Source organism: Crinia signifera, chromosome 4 (genome assembly GCF_055691185.1).
Source record: "Crinia signifera chromosome 4, ASM5569118v1, whole genome shotgun sequence".
NCBI classification, from domain to species: domain Eukaryota; kingdom Metazoa; phylum Chordata; class Amphibia; order Anura; family Myobatrachidae; genus Crinia; species Crinia signifera.
This window is the reverse complement of record NC_139220.1, coordinates 206,204,179-206,223,997: the sequence shown is the minus strand read 5'-3', so window position 1 is coordinate 206,223,997 and position 19,819 is coordinate 206,204,179. Positions and strand designations below refer to the sequence as shown.

Sequence of the window (19,819 nt, the reverse complement as noted above, 5' to 3'; positions counted from 1 at the left end):
CTTCACTTAAAATTCTTGACCCACGACCTGGAGCAAAGGAAGCCCATCTAGTTATGGAAACTGAAGTAGGCAAATCCCAAAGAACCAGTAGCAATGGAGACTGCAGGAGATTTACAGGTAGTCTCTCCTCCATTGCTAGCTGTGGAAGGCACCTTCTTGATTCAGACCCCAGCGAAGGACGAAGGCTTATATCAGAGGGGGACGTAAGCCCTACTGATGAGAAGTCCCCTACAATGGATGCACAAGGAGAATCAGGTGTAGGCCATTCCCAAGCTACTCAACCTGTTTGCCAACCTCAGAGCATTGAGCAGCACAGCAGTTCTGTAAAGGTGGAAGGAAGAGAACAGACTTTATCTAGTGGAGATGAGGAGCAGATTAGTTTCATGCACAGACAGTTTGGGGCACTTCTACGACCTGGGGTGAACAAATTTTCCTTACGGATGTTTGGTAGTCAGAAGGCAGTGGAAAGAGAGCAAGATCGGGTGAAATCTGCAGGATTTTGGATTATTCATCCATATAGCGACTTCAGGTAATAAAACAGACCAAGAAAGCCTGCAAATCTGGTCCAACAAGTGTAATTTGTATCATAATTACAACTCTTGGCCTAGGAATTGATCAGTCAGTTTATTGGCTTGCATACATTATGAAACAGTGCTTTGTTTCATTTAGGATTTTGCATATGGAGGGATTTTGGGGGAAAATTGCATTGTGCTGTACCTTTGAACAGGGTGATCTCAAGCTTTGTCTTGCTGCTTTTTCTCTGTAACCTTGAAGGAGTCACTCTTCTTAAACCAAATTATTAACATTGTAATCTCCTCGAGGAAATTAGCCTTTTTTTAATTTAGGAAATAAATTTTTTGGCAAAAGGTTAAATGATAGTAGCAACATAGTAATGTGCTTTGCTCTATTCATTTCTATGAATCAGAAATCATTTTAGAGAGGCTGGGCCTAGGATTGTAAGAAGGCAGTCTGTTTTTGCAGGCTACAAATCTTCACACTGAGCCACTATGAGAAGTATGACGATCAGCTCACAGTTAAATAGTGTTTATATTCACTGTGCATTCTGCCAACTTCCCATAAAAAAGTCTTCAAATATACAGTATCTTTCATAGCCACACCAGGAATAAAGGGTGCATGGGGGAGTACTTATTGCTCACTTTGCCCTTCTTTTTTTCGTTAGATTGCTAATAGATCTAAAATAAAGTATTTTCCTAATGCATTTATACACCTTCTGGGTTTAGGATTATGAATTGTACTATGTAACTGGACTAGGTTGCTGTTTTTCAATGGGACTGGTTTGTGCCCACAAGTGATAATTGTGAGAATAGGAATAAAAGTGCACAGTAAAGCAAGTTTTTGTATTTGTCACCATTTAACAATTTCTAAGGCATGTTGTATCATAAACAAAGGATTATGCAGCAGACATATTAAAATACTATGATAAAATGAAAGAGATGGCAGTCAGGTTTTTAATTCTAGGGCACAGCTAAACTGTGCTTTGTACATTAACTTATTTGCATACATGTAAAAAAGGAGATGCATTTGAATGATTGACAGAGTATTATTGCTATAATATTGGTCTGTCTATTATCTATCATGTATTAATCTAGATTGTTCAAATTGGCTGTGTGAACTGTTCCAACCACAATAGGGATCAATGATCCCTTATTATAGATCAGTGAGAGCTGCATTCTGTTCCCAGAACTTAAATTAAACATTGTGGCAATGCTGACTCTATGCTTATGTGTATATACCCTTGTAGACTTCTTTCTCACACTAGGCAACATATTTTTACCACATAGGTTTTTTTTTTGTGTTTTACTGACCTCTGTTCTATTATAGAAAGCAATTTCTTCTATCCCTGTGATAATAGCAGCAGCATCTGCTTGAGTGACTCAATACAGTCATTCAAGTTCCTGATTTGTTTTGTTAAATTCTATTTCTGTTTAATGTGCCTTGATAAATACTGTACCATTTATGTTAGTATTTGTAAAGGTTGAATTAAACTATGATTCTGTTCAGATACTAGAGAAGCAACAGTGTCAAAACTGCTGACTTCATAATAGCCCAGAGAATGAAGTCTCATTCAACAGAACACTTTATTAATGAATATAGTTGGCACAAATATTATTGAAAGAAAGAAAAAACTACAATGTAGTTGTTTTTGAGAAACCAGGAATTAAGGGGCCCATACATCAGCAATCTATTGGAGCAATTCTGCACTTCACAGATGATTATTTATAGGAAATCGGTAATGTACGGGTTTCCCCGTTCGCCGTTTCTGACCAAAAGTGTTAGGAACCAGTAAATTGGGTTGCAGGATTTCACCGACCAATCAGGGCTGTAGATTGTGTATGGTAATGAACATGCAAATTGCAGGCGACAGTAGTATTTTACTATTAAAATAGGTACTTCACGATTTGCAGATATGATCTTTGGTTGAAAATCATCTGTGAATCACTGTAAGATATCTGCAATGTACGGACATACGTTGGTAGATTGGGGAATCGTTAAATTGAGGAGAAAATGCAGAATTGGTCAAAATGGGCCCCAATTGAAGAATTATCCTCTAGCTTGAAATTAAGTTCCCTTGTGAATCATCTTTTAATGATATTCATTGTACACATTTTTGCTTAGAAATTTCTTTCAACAACAGAACAATACTTTAGAAAAATATATAGTTTAAAATACTTATTAATTGATGTTGATGTATTAAAAATATATAATTAGATTGTGTCTAGTCATCACTGGTCTGCTGTCTAAATATACCATAAGGCTGAAAACAAGATAAATGCATTCATGGGTTGCCATTTTTGACTGCAATATTCAGCACTGTGTGTAGTAAATAGTGAATCTCAAATACTCATTTCAGGTATTATTTTTTTAAATATTTAATAGACATTGCAGAGTAGTAAAAAATACAATAAGCTAAAGACCTTTTATTCTTGTTATTAGAGAACCTTATGAGGGTAGTATGTTTAGTCATACAGTTAATAAGTGTTGTAACCAGTGTAATTGGCACACAATCCAGCAGCTTTAAATGTTACAGCAATCATTATTTATTATTTAAAATGATACAAGACATTAGCTTGCACTTTACACTGAAAGGGGCAATGTAATTATAGAAGGGTGCCAATTCAAGCTAGAGTCTGTAGTCTGAAGAAAATGTGGGAGGTGGTGTTGATGTTCCAGATGTCAGGTTTATTCTGTGGAACTCTAAACAACCAAATCTTGTCTTAACTTAGAAATATACTACTTTGAGGATATATGTATTGTATGCTGCAGATGTACTTTTAATGCAATACAATTACAAAGCTGGCTATTTCAGATTGTGACAGGCCCAATCAAAATCAAATCTTCTTGTGAAGCCATCCACGTATAATAATTAGATCAAAGGTGAACAGCTTGCTAGAATTTGGGGACTTCTATGCGTCACCAAGGGAAACACACATTAAAAATCATGTTGTTAATGAGAAAAGTAAGTAAATATAAACAAATGGAATGCTTTTTTTGCTCAAAAACATTTCAGCTGCAATTCATTTTGTATTTAATCGAAAGCCACTAGCATTAAGGTATTTAATAGAATGTCTATGATTCATCAGTTTTAAGGTGCCCATACACGTACCAATTACCCGGTACTTTTTGTGCTAAAATAGCATCGTTGTGCATATGTTGTGCATGAGATGGGATGCTATTTTAGCACAAAAAGTACCGGGTAATTGGTACGTGTATGGGCACCTTTAGGGATGCACAGCAGCACTGTATGTACAGCAATAGTAGTAGTGCCCATTAATATGTACTGAAGTAGCAGAAGTGCTAAGCAGAATGGATGCCGACAGTCATTTACCCGACGTCGTGATCCTGACTGTTAAAACACCGACAGACGGGTTCCAGACGGCCACTGGCTATTCTCCCTAGTGGGGGTCCATGACCCCCATAGAGGGAGAATAGAATAGGTGGTGTGTGAAGCGTGCCACCGTGCCCACAGCGTGGCGAGTGCAACGAGCCCGCAAGGGGCTTTGTTGCACTCGCCATGCTGTCTGAGTCCGGCCAGTCGGTATCCCGATGTCAGGCTAATCACTGTCGGATCACGACTGTCGGAACCCTATATCACACCCTACAAAATAATGCATTTCTAATACAAAAGTAGTAATAGTGCCTACCAATATACTAGTAGAAACTGTTATGCCTAGTAATGAACCATATTTATTAGTAGTAACTTATTAAACCCTAAAGCTGCCCATAGACGGTCCGTTCCCGGACCATCCGTTCTGTACTATGAGATGCGCGCTCCCGCGCATCTCATTGTACGGTACAAAGAGTATGTGCTGCACATACTTTTTGTACTAGCTGTTCATCACATCGCATTGCATGCACACTGCATGCACAAGGCATGCGATGCGATGTGTACTATTTAAGTCCCGAACGGATCCGTTAAACGGACCGTGTATGGGCAGCTTAAGAGTAGTAGTAGTGACATGAAATGATGGTTTACATACATCTTTGATTGTTAAGGCCCATACACACTAGGTGATTTTGAGCTCAAAGTAGCTCACTTTTCCTGTTTTGAGCTGATGAGCAGCTGATTCCCACTCCCACATCATCGCAGGCCACCACCGGTTGTTGACCTCTATATCAGGCCAAGTAAACCTCTTTGCATAGTCTCATACTATGAACAGTGGTTCACACCCCATCGCCCCCTCCCCCGTGAAAATCACTGCCCCGGGAGGTAAACCACTGAGCAATTTATCACTGAGCAATTTATCACTGAGCAATTTATCAGCCAGTGATATCCATAACATTGCTCATGGGTAAAAAAGACCAGTATTAATGTACCTTTGGAAATTGGTACAGGATCTGTTCTGCGCATGTGCCTATCTATTTTTGCAAGATTGCTCGCAGTTGCGCCTTAGCTGTTTTGTCCCCGTTACCTGTATCTATTCTGCTGCCCATTCTAGAAAACAGGTGTAGTTATTTTGTAGGCATGCCGAGACCCTGCAGCTTATAACAAATAGTATATTATATGTGTTATACTGTATCTAGGTGCTGCCATCCATTCTAATTACTTAATTGCCATTTCTAATTGAACTATTTGCCTGAAATATGATGACCACTTGATTTTTCAGAGAGGAAAATGAACAGATGTTATTTTGTTTAAATTGTATTTTATTTTAAATGCTACTTTTGCACTTAGTTATAACTGAACACAATTTTCTCTGTAGTGCAATTTCATTACATTATTATTTTGTGTACAAATAGTATAATGTCATTTTATTATTTATTACTAATACGGTCTAGCCACCTATATATGATATATATGCTAATTGTGTAATTAGTGTAATTGTGTAATTGTGTAATACTCCTGAACTGCTCACCTGGTACAGTACTACAGCTTTCTGAGCAGGAAGCATCTTGAGATGTGTCCAATTCAACATACACATTATTTTTTTTTTTAAGTATGGTATATACATTTGGAGTTCAAATCTGCCTACATTGATCAGATCCCTGATTTATTTAAGTTAAAAAAAATTTTTTTAAAAGGGCTGAACACGTGTAGTCAAACTGTGGGTGTTTCTATAATGGGTGTACACCCTACACCCATATATTATACTTATCCCTCCAGAGTCCCATTTCTCAGTTATTTGCGCATGTGCACTGGAGTTGTCCCCAGGAACAAGGTGTGGACACCATGTTCCCAGAGACCAGCACATTTGCAGTAAATACTGGAGAGGAGGAGCCCCACAATGGAGACTGCACGTGGGCCCTTTCCTCTCTAAAAACTCCCCTACACATAAGCTTTCTTCTTTGTAATCATAATAATATACACAAAATGACTATTATACTGCTTGAGTCAGTACTGATGCCATACTCCAAGAATATTCACTGAGTCATGCCCCCTCCTGATACTCTTATCACTACAGCTCTTTCCTATGGTCCCTTCTGTCTGTCCCACTGGAGTGGGAGCCATTAGTGAGGGTGATATGACAACAGTTTGTCAGAGGTGCTCCCACACTGTGCATGCCTGCCTCGGGACAGACTTTGTTGAATTATTATATAGATTGTATTTATACTCTTATGAGCTGCATTAATGATGAATGTATATGTGGGAAATCAATTCCAGCCAGGGAGCTTTCATCAGGGATGTAACTTGACATTTCTGGATCTAATAGAAACATGTATATCCTTTTGGTAACCCATTGTACTGATAAAAGGGTAAACATGCACATGGGATATTGACAGCTTGGCGTGGGTTCTGTTCCATTTGAAACCCTTGCTAAAATATTTCAAACAAATATATTACTAATAATAATTACATTTTTTTTTAAAAATGGTGCAAATCAACCCTTGTTGCGTCCGTATTGCTTAAACGGAAATAAATGCCTATTTTTGCAGCTTTATGCAGATGAGCCGATGTGGCGTCTCAGAGAAGTCAGCAGGAGGTGATTATTTACACAAGAGGCTTTCTGCAGCATTAGCATATTATCACATATGTGTCCATGTTTTTGCTGACAGATCTTTAGTGTTTTTGAATTCCACATCACATACTCCATAGCCGAGCATACACATCAACAACAAAAAGTCCCATGGAACTTGGTTGGAAGAGTGGTAACGGGGCTTTCACGCATAGGTTTAGCGAGGGTATGTAATGGCATTGTGGGCTATGCCGTGTTGTATATGCAGTCAAAAGGTCACCAGTTGTAATGCTCACAATCACATTGTCGACAACAAAAGGTCTATATGATGTCGACATTGGTTAAAATGAATGTCAACATTATGAATATGTCCACATACCCAATGTCGATATTCTCCTGTAGACATAATACATGTTGATATCATGAACGTTGCCAAAATATATGAAACTCCTGAGTTTTAGGTACACAAAGATCCTTTTATTTTTAGATGTGTCTTTCCCACCAAGGACAGGGCTTGTGCAAGTTCACCTTGACAATAACAACATCTATAAAACCAAGCATATGGGTAGTGCAGGTGCATGCCGGATATATCTGCATTAGTCCTGTGCATGCATTCACCAATTTGCTTGCAACTCCAAATCAGTCTTAGTAAGATGCCCGTCATTATCATTATTATGTACTTCCTAATTTCCAAACAAATAGTTATAGAAATGGACGTTAGGTGTATGCCTGGTGCATATAGTTTTGGTGCCAAGATGTACATATTTTTAGTTGCAGCTCTTTATACATATAGGTTGCAGTTGCTGCTTTTTTAGTGGATGTAAATAGTGTTTTTGTTTTGGGATGAAATTGTGTCAAATCTGTGTCAGCGCCCCCAGCTTTTTATTGGTTTTCCATTAGTACATGTATGGGGTTGAGTCTATTAGTTGCGTGGCAGCTCAGCCAGCTAGTAAGTGCTGATCTGTGCCGCACTTATGGTAGCTCAGAACTTGTGGTTTTCTGTTTGCAGCCCCATTTCATCCTTCTGCTCCTTATAAGGCTAATGGATTTTTTCCTGAAATCCCAACATCAGGAGAGTGTGCTATTACTGACCTGTAGGCTACAGCATATTGACCTTTCTGTACCAACCTATTGATTATATCAAATTTTAAGTAATTTCCAGGGAATATTAACTCTTTCTCATGCTTGTACGATGCCACTTTTTTATTTTGCGCAATATAATAAAAGATTATATTTCCTATATATGGTAAACATAACAGGTCATTATGATGAATAATAGTCTTTGCTTGGCAATTTTTAACATCTATTTTGACAAATTTGCTTGGCACTCAAAGGGTTAATATATCTGAAAATAATTTACACTTATGCCATTCTAAAAAGCATTTCCAAGGGCCAGATGTATTAAGCTTCAAAAACTGATAAAATGGAGAGTGATAAACAGCCAGCGGTACTTGTTTCCTAGCACGGCGCCCGTCGTGGGTCATCGCATACCACGACCGATGCGATTTCAGGGCTATTTTTAGCCTTTTCCTTGACAATTAAAAAAATCGCGTCCATCGCATGCCTTAAGTTAAGGCATGCAATGCCACCGATGCGATGGACGTGATTTTACATAGGGAACAATGTTAAATGGGCCAATGGACCCGAGTTTTTCATTGTATACCCACCCTTATGGGTATTTTACATGAGAAATGCCCCCCCCCCCCATTGTTAACGCCACCCTACGATGAACGTCAACCCGAAGCGTGGCGAGCGGCGGCGGTATGCCTCCTCTGACCTTTGCATACCCCCACTTTCCATGTCGGCGTGGAGTTGATTTTATATAGTGTGGCGAGCGCAGCGAGCCACCGAGCCCCGCGTGGGGATGCGTAATACCTGTGAAGTAATGTGCGTCCCACCACGCTTCGGGCTCGGTGGCTTGCTGCGCTCGCCACACTATATAGAGGCAACTCCACGCTGACGTGGATAGTGGGGGTATGTAAAGGTCAGAGGACGCGTACCGCCGGCGCTCGCCACGCTTCGGGTTAGCGTTCATCGTGGGGTGGCATTAACAATGGGGGGGGGCATTTGACCCATCAGGGTTGGCAAACAATAAAAATTGGGGTCTGGGGGCCATTAAACATTGGGGCCAATGTAAAATCGGGTCTCAGGGACCCTTTTACATTGATTCCAATGAAAAAATCGCGTCAATCGCGACGATCGCATCACATGCGATTTGGTTGCATGCGATGCGATCAACGTGATTTCGGGGGGTTCCGATAGACACAATCTTTATCGCTGGCGCTGTGCTAGGAAACAAGTACCCAGCCAGCCAATCAGCACCTACCATCAGCTCCTACCTGCCATGCACAGGCTGGGTTTGAACATATAGAAGCTGATTGGCTGGCTGTTTATTACTCTCCAATTTATCACTTTTAAAGCTTGATACATCTGCCCATTGGAATGTTCAATGGGGTCAGTTATTTTGTCAGTTTTAAGTTGTTTACTAAAATCTGTGGCAAAGTTTGTCTCATATATACATACATACAATTGTGTAAGGCTTTCCTGGCCCATCAATGGCTCCCACTGCAAGGCAGATGATAGAGCCAAGAAGATGAAGATGGAGTGAAATATCAGCCACCAGGATAAGTATGAAAAGTGGTGTGGGCGGTTGGGCAGAATACAGCTGGACTCTGTGTGTGTGTGTGTGTGTGTGGGGGGGGGGGGTGGAGCCGCAACTGTTGAAGGAAGAGGAAAACAGAGAGGGGTCATGGTTAGCCAAAGAGGACAAAAAAGACCCCATCACATTGATACTGCAGAGCTAATATTTATTTATTTACAGTTATTTGCCACTATGGCAAAGCCCTGGCCATCTCAGCAAAGTGACAATGTGCCAATATCTTGGTGACCCTGAGTGTATGTTTACACCACATATTGTATCAAAAATCTCTATCTTAAAAGTTACACTAAAAAAGTAACCTCTATCTCCAAGCTATTCACTCCTGATATAACGTTGTGTTGTATACCCTGTAGGAAAGTACTAACCCTCAAAACATGGTAATAAAAGAGAAACTATAATTAACTTTGTACTAATTTCATGCAAGCACTTTGCTCCTTTGGGCATGACCCCGTATCCAGTTGTTTATTATTAATACCAGTATTAGTAATAATAATTTTTCAATACATATCTCTAATGTGCAATATATTATACCACACATGTACAGTATATTGGAAGAAATGCAAATGCCAGTTTAGATATGGGTTTTTCTATGTCTATCTTGATAATAAACTCCCCTGTGATAAAAGTCATGTTTTATGCACTCTGTGAATTATGTATATTCAGTTTTATTCTTATTTGTATATTAAAATTCGATCATTTATAACAGTAATAGATTGATTTATAATTAATAATGTGGGATTACAGTTGAGGCAAGCATTTGATAGTGTTCTCAGATGTGTCAGATGGTGTGAAGCTTCAGACTGTACACAGACTATTTTCCTTTAAATAGTAGGCACGTTGGGTCGACAGGGGGGAAGGTCGACAGGCTTGTCTGTTGTTGGAAATGATACCTGTTACCTGTGTTGTTACTTTCCTGATGACGATCTTTTGATCGAAACGTCACGTCACGTCGGATGTACTACCTTTTCATGAATAAAAATTTATTTGCTGAATTTAAAGACCTTGGTGAGTGCCCATTTCATATACTTCTATATCCTTGTGATGTTCATTCATCTGTTGGAGCACCCCCTATGACAACAATCTACCCTGAGTGCGGACCCTTCCAAATATATATATATATATATATATATATATATATATATATATATACAATATACGAAGAAAGGGCATTTAGGGACTCGTTTAGGGTGAAAGGTGGACTGGTTTATTTAGTCAAGGAACGCCTACGTTTCGGGGTCTCCCCCTTCGTCAGGACAAGTTAAAGGTGTAATATATATATATATATATTAAGGTTGTAAAAAGGAATAGTTTGTCATAACTCAGGCCATAATCCCACTCGGTTATACATTTTTAAGCATTGGTTTTGCTGTTATTTGCAAACTGATCTACATGCAGCAGTTCCCATGCTCTGACCAATTAGTGTGGACCTACAGTATGTTTTTTTATACTCTCAAGGAGTGTGTGCACTAGAGAGCTCTCATTAGCAGCAACATCCTGCACATAGGCATGTGCACATAGAGTGTTAGGGGTACACAGGCACCCCCTAATGATGTGCCCACCCTTATATACTTTTGCTTTTTAGAACTGGTATTCCATTAAAACAAGCGCCCATCAATCAAGTATGTGTGTTTTGCATTGTTAATTGTAATAGACCATTGTCATAGCACTACATACCTGCGTCATCCATATATGTTTATGACTGTATTGGCATGTACTGTTACACAGAGTAATACGAAGATTAAAACTGAACTAGGCAGAAGATTATGGGGAGGCTGAGAGATGTTTTATATTGTAGCCAGTGCGAATAGCTGATGGTAGACACGTCTGATTGGTGGTGTTAGACACACCCAATGGGCGTGTAAGACACCCCCTAATGAAATGTGTACCCCCTAATGAAATGTGCTGCGCACGCCTATGATCCTGCACTGCAAGGGACAAGTTAGATCAGTGATTCCCAACCTTTTTTCTCTCCCGTACCCCTTGATTCGGCTTTTCATTGATGAGTACCCCTCCTCTCAATTTAAAATATAGACAGTACTTACGAGTGGAGTGGAAGTGAGCGGTATGCGTATCCTTATGCATGTCCTAATATTAAGGAGTAGCGGACAGGAATCGTGCCTTTCCGTGTCTGGCTGCTGGTTGTGTATTGTCTCCAGGGTTCCCACTAACACCTGTAGGATTAATGTCGCTGCTTCCTCCGCCCGTGTCAGTGCAGGGCAGATGACCGCTGATGTCTGAGGGCAGCATTGGTAGCTCCCATTGGATTGCTGGTCAGGCAAAATCACAATGAGACGCTGATGATGCTGAAGACAGAACCATAAGTGACACAACATGGTTCTTCTCCATAGCAATGGGTCTTCTTCTGCCATCAAAATACTTTTTTTCATCTTCATCATCTTCAATTAATAATATTGAGTATGCATCTGCACCATGTGTAATGATAGCACCTCATGTAAATCAGGTGTGCATTCCAAGATCCCCCCAACCATACACTCAAGGGACAGAGCCGAATCTAGTACTACACCCAGCACCTGGGCAGTGGATACTATGGACCTTATTCAGGTCCATTCACAAGTGGCGCTTGTTCACACGTGGACTGATGTTTCTTCTATGCCCATGGGCATTTCTGCACATGTGCTTGTTGCGTGTGGCCACAGCGAATAGATTGTTCCCCTATCACACGCAAGCAACCTTGTGGGTGTGGGGCATAGAGGGACGGCGTATGGGAACGCCCAGCATTTCATGGGCGTTCTGATGAGAACACTGGGAGTTCTCATGCTGATGAAGCATGTCAGACAGGCAGGGTGCGGGCAGCTGACATCACCGGATGTCAGCTGCCCGTCTACTCCCTCCCTGAGCAGACACGCATCTGTAAGGTTGCTCTGAGGCAACCTTACATATGTGTGAGCCTTCGCCATCATTCGATGGTTGGTGAATGTCAGTAAAATATATGTCCCAGTCTCCACCATCTCAAAGGACATAGAAATTAATTTTGAAGGAACAAAAATGCTGTACTCCTTGCTAGAAGACCCTGAACATCGTGATAAATGAGCCTACTTTATCAATAAGGGCACCCCTGTCATGGCCTGGAAAAGCCCTAACTACAGTGAAACAGCTTTTGCCCTCTGAATTATGGCTTTTTAGAGCTTCTTGTCATTTATCAAAGGGTAACGCAATGCCACCTATCTCATGGGACAGCCATATAACTCAAATTTACCAAGGATTTACTTAAAATTACATAGGTGAGGAGTGATGTAGGAAAAACATATATGCTGTCTTACTACAATTACTTTTTTTACTTTGTAAAATACATGTTATTTGCTTTGAGTTCTCTGCACGTGCACAACTGGCAAAGATGATCCGAACTGGCCTTATAAGTGGTAAGCTTCTAATTACAGGTGCCATTCAATATCACTAGTTGATTGGTCATCGCTTAGCTGCCTGTCAGTTTACACTTTGGATACAAAAGATTTTATTTCGTGGTGATCTTTTTGTGTCATTTTCAGAAATAATCTCTGTCATTTAAATAATCTCTGTCATTTAAATAATCTCATCCCTCATAACAAAACATTGGGGTTAATCGTGTAGGTCATAAGCAGCTGTTTTCATGTCAATTGGTTCCTCTGCCTAAACTTTCACTGCGCTGATTAGTAGATGGAATTGTTTAAATTATTGATACTGTTCACTTGTTTCTATCGCCTTGATTTTGTGAAAATATTGTTGTTGTTCTTTCCCTAAGAAGTCTGTGTATCAGGAGGGAGTGAGATAGAGATGTCATAAAGGCTTCTTTACTGAGCATGTGCTGGAGGACAGGCTAGGGAAAGCCACACACAGCTGTCACAGCTCAGTGTTCTCCTGCAGATTAAATACTTTGTGATAGGAATAAGACCAGAAGTCATGTCCACTCACAAATGCCATTAGTGAGCATATGTGTACTACTAAACTGTGCTGTTCTATGCTGCAAGCAGACCTGAAATATTCATAGACACTAAAGGTTATTGAGAAACCGCAAAAGTGCAAGCACTTAACGCAAATGCTTTTTTGCCACCCCTGAGATCCAAGAGATCAGATGTCATCCCATTATTTACAGAGGGATGCGCTTTGCATCTTCAAGTTACATTACATTTAAAAAAGTATATTTCTAGACATAGATTGACCTATGTAAATAAATAAATAAATGCCATAAATAATCCAAAATGACACATGTAACAATGACAGTTCAGGTGTCTATAAAAGTAAAGCTAGGCTTTCTGTCACCCTGGGCAAAGACGCAACTTGCACAGATACCTAGACACTAGTCATCCTTTACTTTCTTAAATACAAATGTCCACATTGAAAACAAATAAATATTTCTAAGGTGAAGAAAACGCAAATTTTAGCACCATTGCGTTCACATGACAGCATCACCAGCATTCTGTGATTATATGGTGGTTACAACTACTTTACATTTTTAAATTGAATATGTCTGCTCCACTGTCTCAAGACTGAAAATTAAATACAGTATATCTACCTATACTCAGGGCTTAAAGTGGTCATGGGGGGAACTCATTTCTCTAAGCCACCTAATTACCCCCCCCCCCACACCTCCCTTCCCCCATTAGGCAGAGACAGGGCCAGTGGTAGGGTTTTTGGCATCCCCCTGCAAACTAGAATGGTTTTCTGTGAGAGATACTGTGCAGGGCCAATGTGGAGGTTAAAATGTTCCACCTCACCATTAGAGGTGGTGGAACTTATTCCCCCCTCCACCCCCCCCCCCAACACTTTAACCCCTGCCTATACTACATTAACTTACTCCATGCTTACCAACTTTTGTGTTTCACAGAGGAGACAGTGTTGGGCACAAATGCCCTGATTCCCAGGTTCGCAGGGAGAAGACTGGCTAAAATGATGTGATTCAAGTAATTAAGCCCACCCCTTCACATGACACTGTGATTATCTTCCCATCCCAGTGAGGATCTAGAAAAAAAAATGACAGAAAGGGGAACCATGGCAGGTGAAGAGGAGAAGTTAGCGGTGGTAGGAATATATGTGAGCATGTGATGTGCACGGTCCGGTTCCTTTGGGAAGGCAATAATTGGAGATAGCTTTGGAAAGGAGGATGCGGTTGAATATAGCTGCTTTTATTGTTTGCAGTTTAACAAAAAGAAATATGACAGCGTCTGGCCTACAGTTTTGGCTACCACCACAAAGCTAGTCGTACAATTCACTGAAACTCACTATACACAATTTCAATATGTCAGACGTTACTTAAACACTGGAACATAAGTCAGAAAATTTACATACATTTGACCATACTTAACGTGCAACTAATACAGGGTGAACACCGTCATTATCCCTGACATATCAAGCAATCAACGACTTATCCTAATAGCACAAGCAAATGCAGGATTTACAAACATGTATCTAAAGGTACCGGTGCACAGGGATTTGGATACGGCTCACTGGGGAAGGTCTCTATAAGGGACAACCCGGCCTTCCTACTGATCAATAGCCTGGGTGGTGTAGTTGCCTGGCCTTCCTACGGATCAATAGCCTGGGTGGTATAGCTGCCTGGCCTTCCTACGGATCAATAGCCTGGGTGGTATAGCTCTCTGCTGGTGGGTTAATCCTCACTGTTTGCCTTAGTGGAACCCGCTGCAGGGTGCCACATTCACCCCCACTTTTCATGGGCGTGTCCTCGCGCAACAACATTAAACTTAAATACTCCTGGTTCCCAGTTACACCCTCTCCACCAGATTTTGCAGCATTCTTCCCCTTTGGCCGGTTAAAACTCCTGCAGAACCGACGTCCGTTGGGAGCAAACCTGCTTCCTTTAACCGGCACATCGCCGGGACCAGTCACATTTGCTGCCTCGGCACCCATCTTTACTTCTACCACATCAAATTCCACCGGCTCGCCATCTTCAACACTACTCAGAATCTTCCGGGGGATGTTTCTCTTTATGCCCGTCTGATGGACAAAGACATCATCTTTTGTGTCATTCCTGTTGATGAAGCCATATCCACTTCGGACATTAAACCACTTGATGGTTCCTTGCACCTGTGTAGCCAGCACTTTCTTCCCCGCCTGGCTCTTCTGGACGCAGATGGTGTGTTGCAGAGTTCGTTTCTCAGTCTCCAGGGCAATTTCTTAGGATGTTCATGCCCAGGATGATGGGGGACACCTTTCCTTCTCCACTGGTAGTCACCAAATACCCTTGTTTGAGTAAGTGCATTTGTCCGATCTTCCAGTCGGCCTCCCAGTACCCGGCGCAGGTGATCTCCGGGCCGTTGCTATCGACCAGTTGCAACTGCGTGGGGGGCGGTGCGATTAGTGTTTCTCTTCCCCAGTATTTTTGAAGAGTGGTTAATTGTATCGTGGATACTTGTGACCCTGTATCTATCAGGGCCAATGTCTCTATCCTGTTGATCAGCACTTTAATCCTCGGGCATTGTCCTACGTAGTGGGGCCACCATTTCTCCGGGTCTGGATCTACTCCCGGTGTTCCCCCTGAGGTTCGGGCCCTGGCCTCGGGGTGTTGAAGTTTAAAGGTTCCGGATGGTAACAGTTCCGCTCCACGTGTCCCGTTCCTGCCACCACCTACATATGGGACGTTCTTGCCCATCAAATTGGTCTACCCCTTGCAGGTAAAATACAATTTAAAAAAACACCTTTTTTTTTTAAATAAAAAAATGGGGCAGCTGCCCTGGACTGATACGAGACACTGGGCAGCACAGCTGGACTGATATTTTTAAATATCAGTTCCCTCTTAATGCATGATTGCCATCACCCATGTTAACATGTGGATATAGCCCTGCACGTCCAATATGTGCCTGCGGCTGCCGACGCTGACTGCCTGATCGCTAGTTTCTGGGAGATTATTGTTGGTAGTACAATTTTGCACAGTGCCCAGTTAATAGGGTGTGTCAAGTATTGATTGCTGTCTGCAATATTGGACTTGTTTTCAACTATTTATTTATTTACAGTTTCTTATATAGTGCAGCATATTCCGTTGTGCTTTACAATTGGAAACAACAGGGATTAAACAAACTGGGTAGATACAAACTGACATGGAGGTAGGAGGGCTATTTGCTGTGATATTATGCAATAAATTCTGAATGTACAGTACTTGCCTACTTTTGAAATAGCATGTTAGGGAGATAGTGACGGTGGCACCCTTAAGTGTGGACACGCATGGCTACATCTTATAGACACTCCATAAAAGAACTCACATCCAAATGCTTGGGCAGTACGGATGGTGTAATGCAGACATGTCCAAACTGTGGCTCTCCAGCTGTTGTGAAACTACACATCCCAGCATGCCTTGCCATAGTTTTAGCATTCCCTAATAGAAAAACTATGGGAAGGCATGATGGGACTTGTAGTTTCACAACAGCTGGAGGGCCATAGTTTGGAAATGCCTGGTGTAATGGTTAGCATTACTACCTCACAGCGCTGAGGTCATGGGTTCAATTTCCGCCATGGCTCTAACTGTCTAACCTAGTATGTCTGAGTGCGTGTACATGTGGTAGGGAATATTGATTGTAAGCTCCACTGGGGCAGGGACTGATGTGAATGTTCAAATATTCTCTGTAAAGCGCTGAGTAATATGTATGCGCTATATAAGAAACTGCTAATAAATAAATAAATGCTTGGGTACTATGGGAGCTACAAATGCACAGCTCGCAGCCATGCAATCAGGTCTTATTTAGACCCAGTAACCGCGTGTCAGCGGCTGTGTGTCATTGTATCTTTTTACATGTCAGCATCTGTCATTGTGTCATAGTCTGTGTGTAAGTGTGTCTGTGTCAGTTTATGCCAATGTATCAACATCTGTGTGCCATCATCAGTGTATCAATATATCTGCATGTCAGCGCCTGTGTGTCAATGCCTGTCTGTGTCAGCATATGTGTCAGCATCTGTTTATCAGCATCTGTCTCTAGGTCAGCATCTGTGAGTCCTTGTGTCGTGGTCTGTCAGTTTGTGAAAATTTGTGTGTCAGTGAGTCGGCATCTATCAGAGTGTCAAAAGCTGTGTCAGGGGGTCAGCTCCCATGTGTCAGCATACCATCATTGTGTCAGCATCTGCATGTCAGTGTTTTGTGTCAGTATGTCAGCATGTGTGTAAGCAGTTTTCTGTTGGCATCTATCTGTTTGTCGTTGTCTGTGTGTCAGTGTTAGCATGTGTCTGTGTGTTAGCATCGGTGTGTGTCTATGTGTCAGCATCCTTTTGACACATGCAGAATAATTTTTTAGATCTGGTCTGAGGAAAATGTTCCCAGGTTGGCTGATCTGAAGAAAAGGTTGGATACGTGTGCGGGTGGTGTTTTAGTTGGACAGACAAGATGGCCATTAAATCATTTGGAGGGTTAGAGGAATTTGAGCATGCAGCACAGACGAGGGGGGTCATTAACGAAGTATGGGATATAACAAATATCATTAATGATATTGAGCATACACACTATTTTTAAAAGATATCTCTCATAAGGGCCAAAATGATTGATATCATTTAAAGAATCTTCTAGTGTGTATGGAGCTTAACTCACTGGTTCCTACAGATCAAAGACAAAACATAAAAGCAGACAACACAAATTAGGATACATTTTAGATTAGTTTCAATTTAATGCAGAAATTGTGATTTATGTACTTCATATAATAATATGATTTTCCAACACTATCATTGTTAGTATCAAAGCAGATTTCGTAAAATGCATAGTGTCAAATAATAAGGTTTATTAGGAATGACAGACACACCAGAATTAATGAATGTCATTTTTTCATCCTATATTGTGAAGGCAGTATCAATCATTCAGGATAATTATGTAGCATCAAGACTTATGTAAATTGATTAAAACTAAACTGAGGAAAGGCAGACCACCTTCGAGATAATTATGGGGTAAAATCTTACATTTTACCTAGGACTACAGCCATATATAAATTATAGCAAAGAGGAGCACATCAGTACTTTATTCCACAAATATATAATATGTATTATCATTAAACTAAGGCAGTTCAGTAAAATGCATATCTCCAAATTTAGGGCGCCTGTTACTGGGGACACTTGAGCAGCAAAGCGGCATCAGAGAAGTGACCTCATCAAAAGGGGACATGGCTTTCTTATAATAAGGAAAATTAAAATTTTTAACATTGACTCTGAAATGTCAAATATACTTCACTGTGCAGAGTAGGATTTAGGATTCAGTGACTGTTGATTTGGATTAGACATCAGCTATCAGCTTTGTAGGAACAAATCCTCATAGTGGAGAGAACAGCACCTAAGGGCTATTTCACACGCTCCGGCTCCTGCAGGACAGCAAAATCCCACACGGCCACAAGCCATGCCGTGCACAGTAGTTGTTAATGGACACTATAGTGTCCATTAACACGGGATGGCCACGGCCCGGCCGCCCGGTTGCAGCCGGATCCCACCACTGGAAGGGACGGCTGCTGGGCTGTGGCCATCCCCTCCATTTTAAACTTCTGTGTGCTGCACGGCTTCCTGGCCGGATAGGTTTTCGCCACCCGGCAGGAGCCTGAGTGTGTAAAATAGCCCTAAATGAGGCTGCCCGGGCCCGGCATTTATACCCCTTATCATTACCTATGTGCACGTGTAGTGGTATTTGCAAACTACCCCCCTCCCGTTCCCATGCATCCTGCCGAACCGGAAGTTCAGTGGCCAGAAGTGACAGGTTGTGAGCCGCATACAGGGCTGCCAAGAGAAATCCTGGGCCCCAGTAAAACAATTTCCCAGGGCCCCCCTGAGGCACCTCAAGGGAGAATAAAACGTAAGTATAAGGCGCGGTAATGGCATGGCACTATGGCGTGACACTACCAGGACAGTGCTAAGTGCCAAGACAGAGGCAGCAGGAACGTATGTAGGGTGGCCAATCCCAGGATCGGCGGGATCCTGGGATTTGGCCCCTAAAACACCGGAATTAGCATGTGCTCAGACGCTGCCCGGCTTCTCCCTTACCCGGCAGTATGGCTCTGCGCAGCATGACGAGGCCAGAGGTCACGTTGCGCAGGCCAAGCAGCTGCAAAGACCCGTCCAGCATGACATCATCGCCCGATCGCCCTCCCACCTGCCTGACCGGCACCAGCTCCTGGATCCTGCCTGCCCGGCTCCTGCTGCTGGCCGCTCACTCACCCGCCCACCTCCCGGCATCAGTAATCAGCCGCCCACCCTCCCAGCTTCACTGACCACCCTCCCCGCCACACCGCACATGTAAGTAAATATGCGGGGCGGCCGGGGTGGGTTTTTTAATTAGGGAAGCCAGTCCCAGGATCGGGCATTTTTCAATCCCGAATTCCGGGATTGAAAAAATGCTCCGGGATTGGCAACCCTAAACATATGGTAATGTCAAGGGAGCAACAGTCTTCATAAAGGGCTACCCGCCCAAAACATTGACTCACACTACCTGTGTCTGTTACTTTATTCATGTGTATCTGCCACCGTGCAGTAAAAAAATCGTGTGAGTGCCATCTGACTTCGTTTGAGATATGGTTTATTGTTGGCCTGCTGTGTCCCTGTCTAAGGAGTCCTCTTTTTGAAAAACTTAGGACCCACACACATATGATTACGGATGGAATTTGATGCAGTCGTGCATCAATATTAGGATCTTCAAGGGATCCCATTTTTTATTCGATAAGAAGGTTTGCATACCGGGAGTGAATATTTTCATTACCCACCAGCACACGGAAATTTTCCCCTGAAGAAGTCGTATTGACGAAACGCATTGGGTGTTTTTTCTTGCTTGAACGAACCATAC

At 41.8% G+C, this 19,819-nt stretch overlaps 1 protein-coding gene across 1 annotated transcript in view; it reads left to right on the top strand.

The window, feature by feature from the left end:
• HCN4 (hyperpolarization activated cyclic nucleotide gated potassium channel 4) overlaps positions 1-19,819 on the top strand; it is a 99,815-nt gene that overhangs the window by 578 nt on the left and 79,418 nt on the right. Inside the window, exon 1 of the mRNA XM_083183567.1 lies at positions 1-529. This exon is cut by the window's left edge and continues 578 nt beyond it. Coding sequence (XP_083039693.1) covers positions 1-529 — 529 coding nt within the window. The remainder of the gene's footprint in view (positions 530-19,819) is intronic.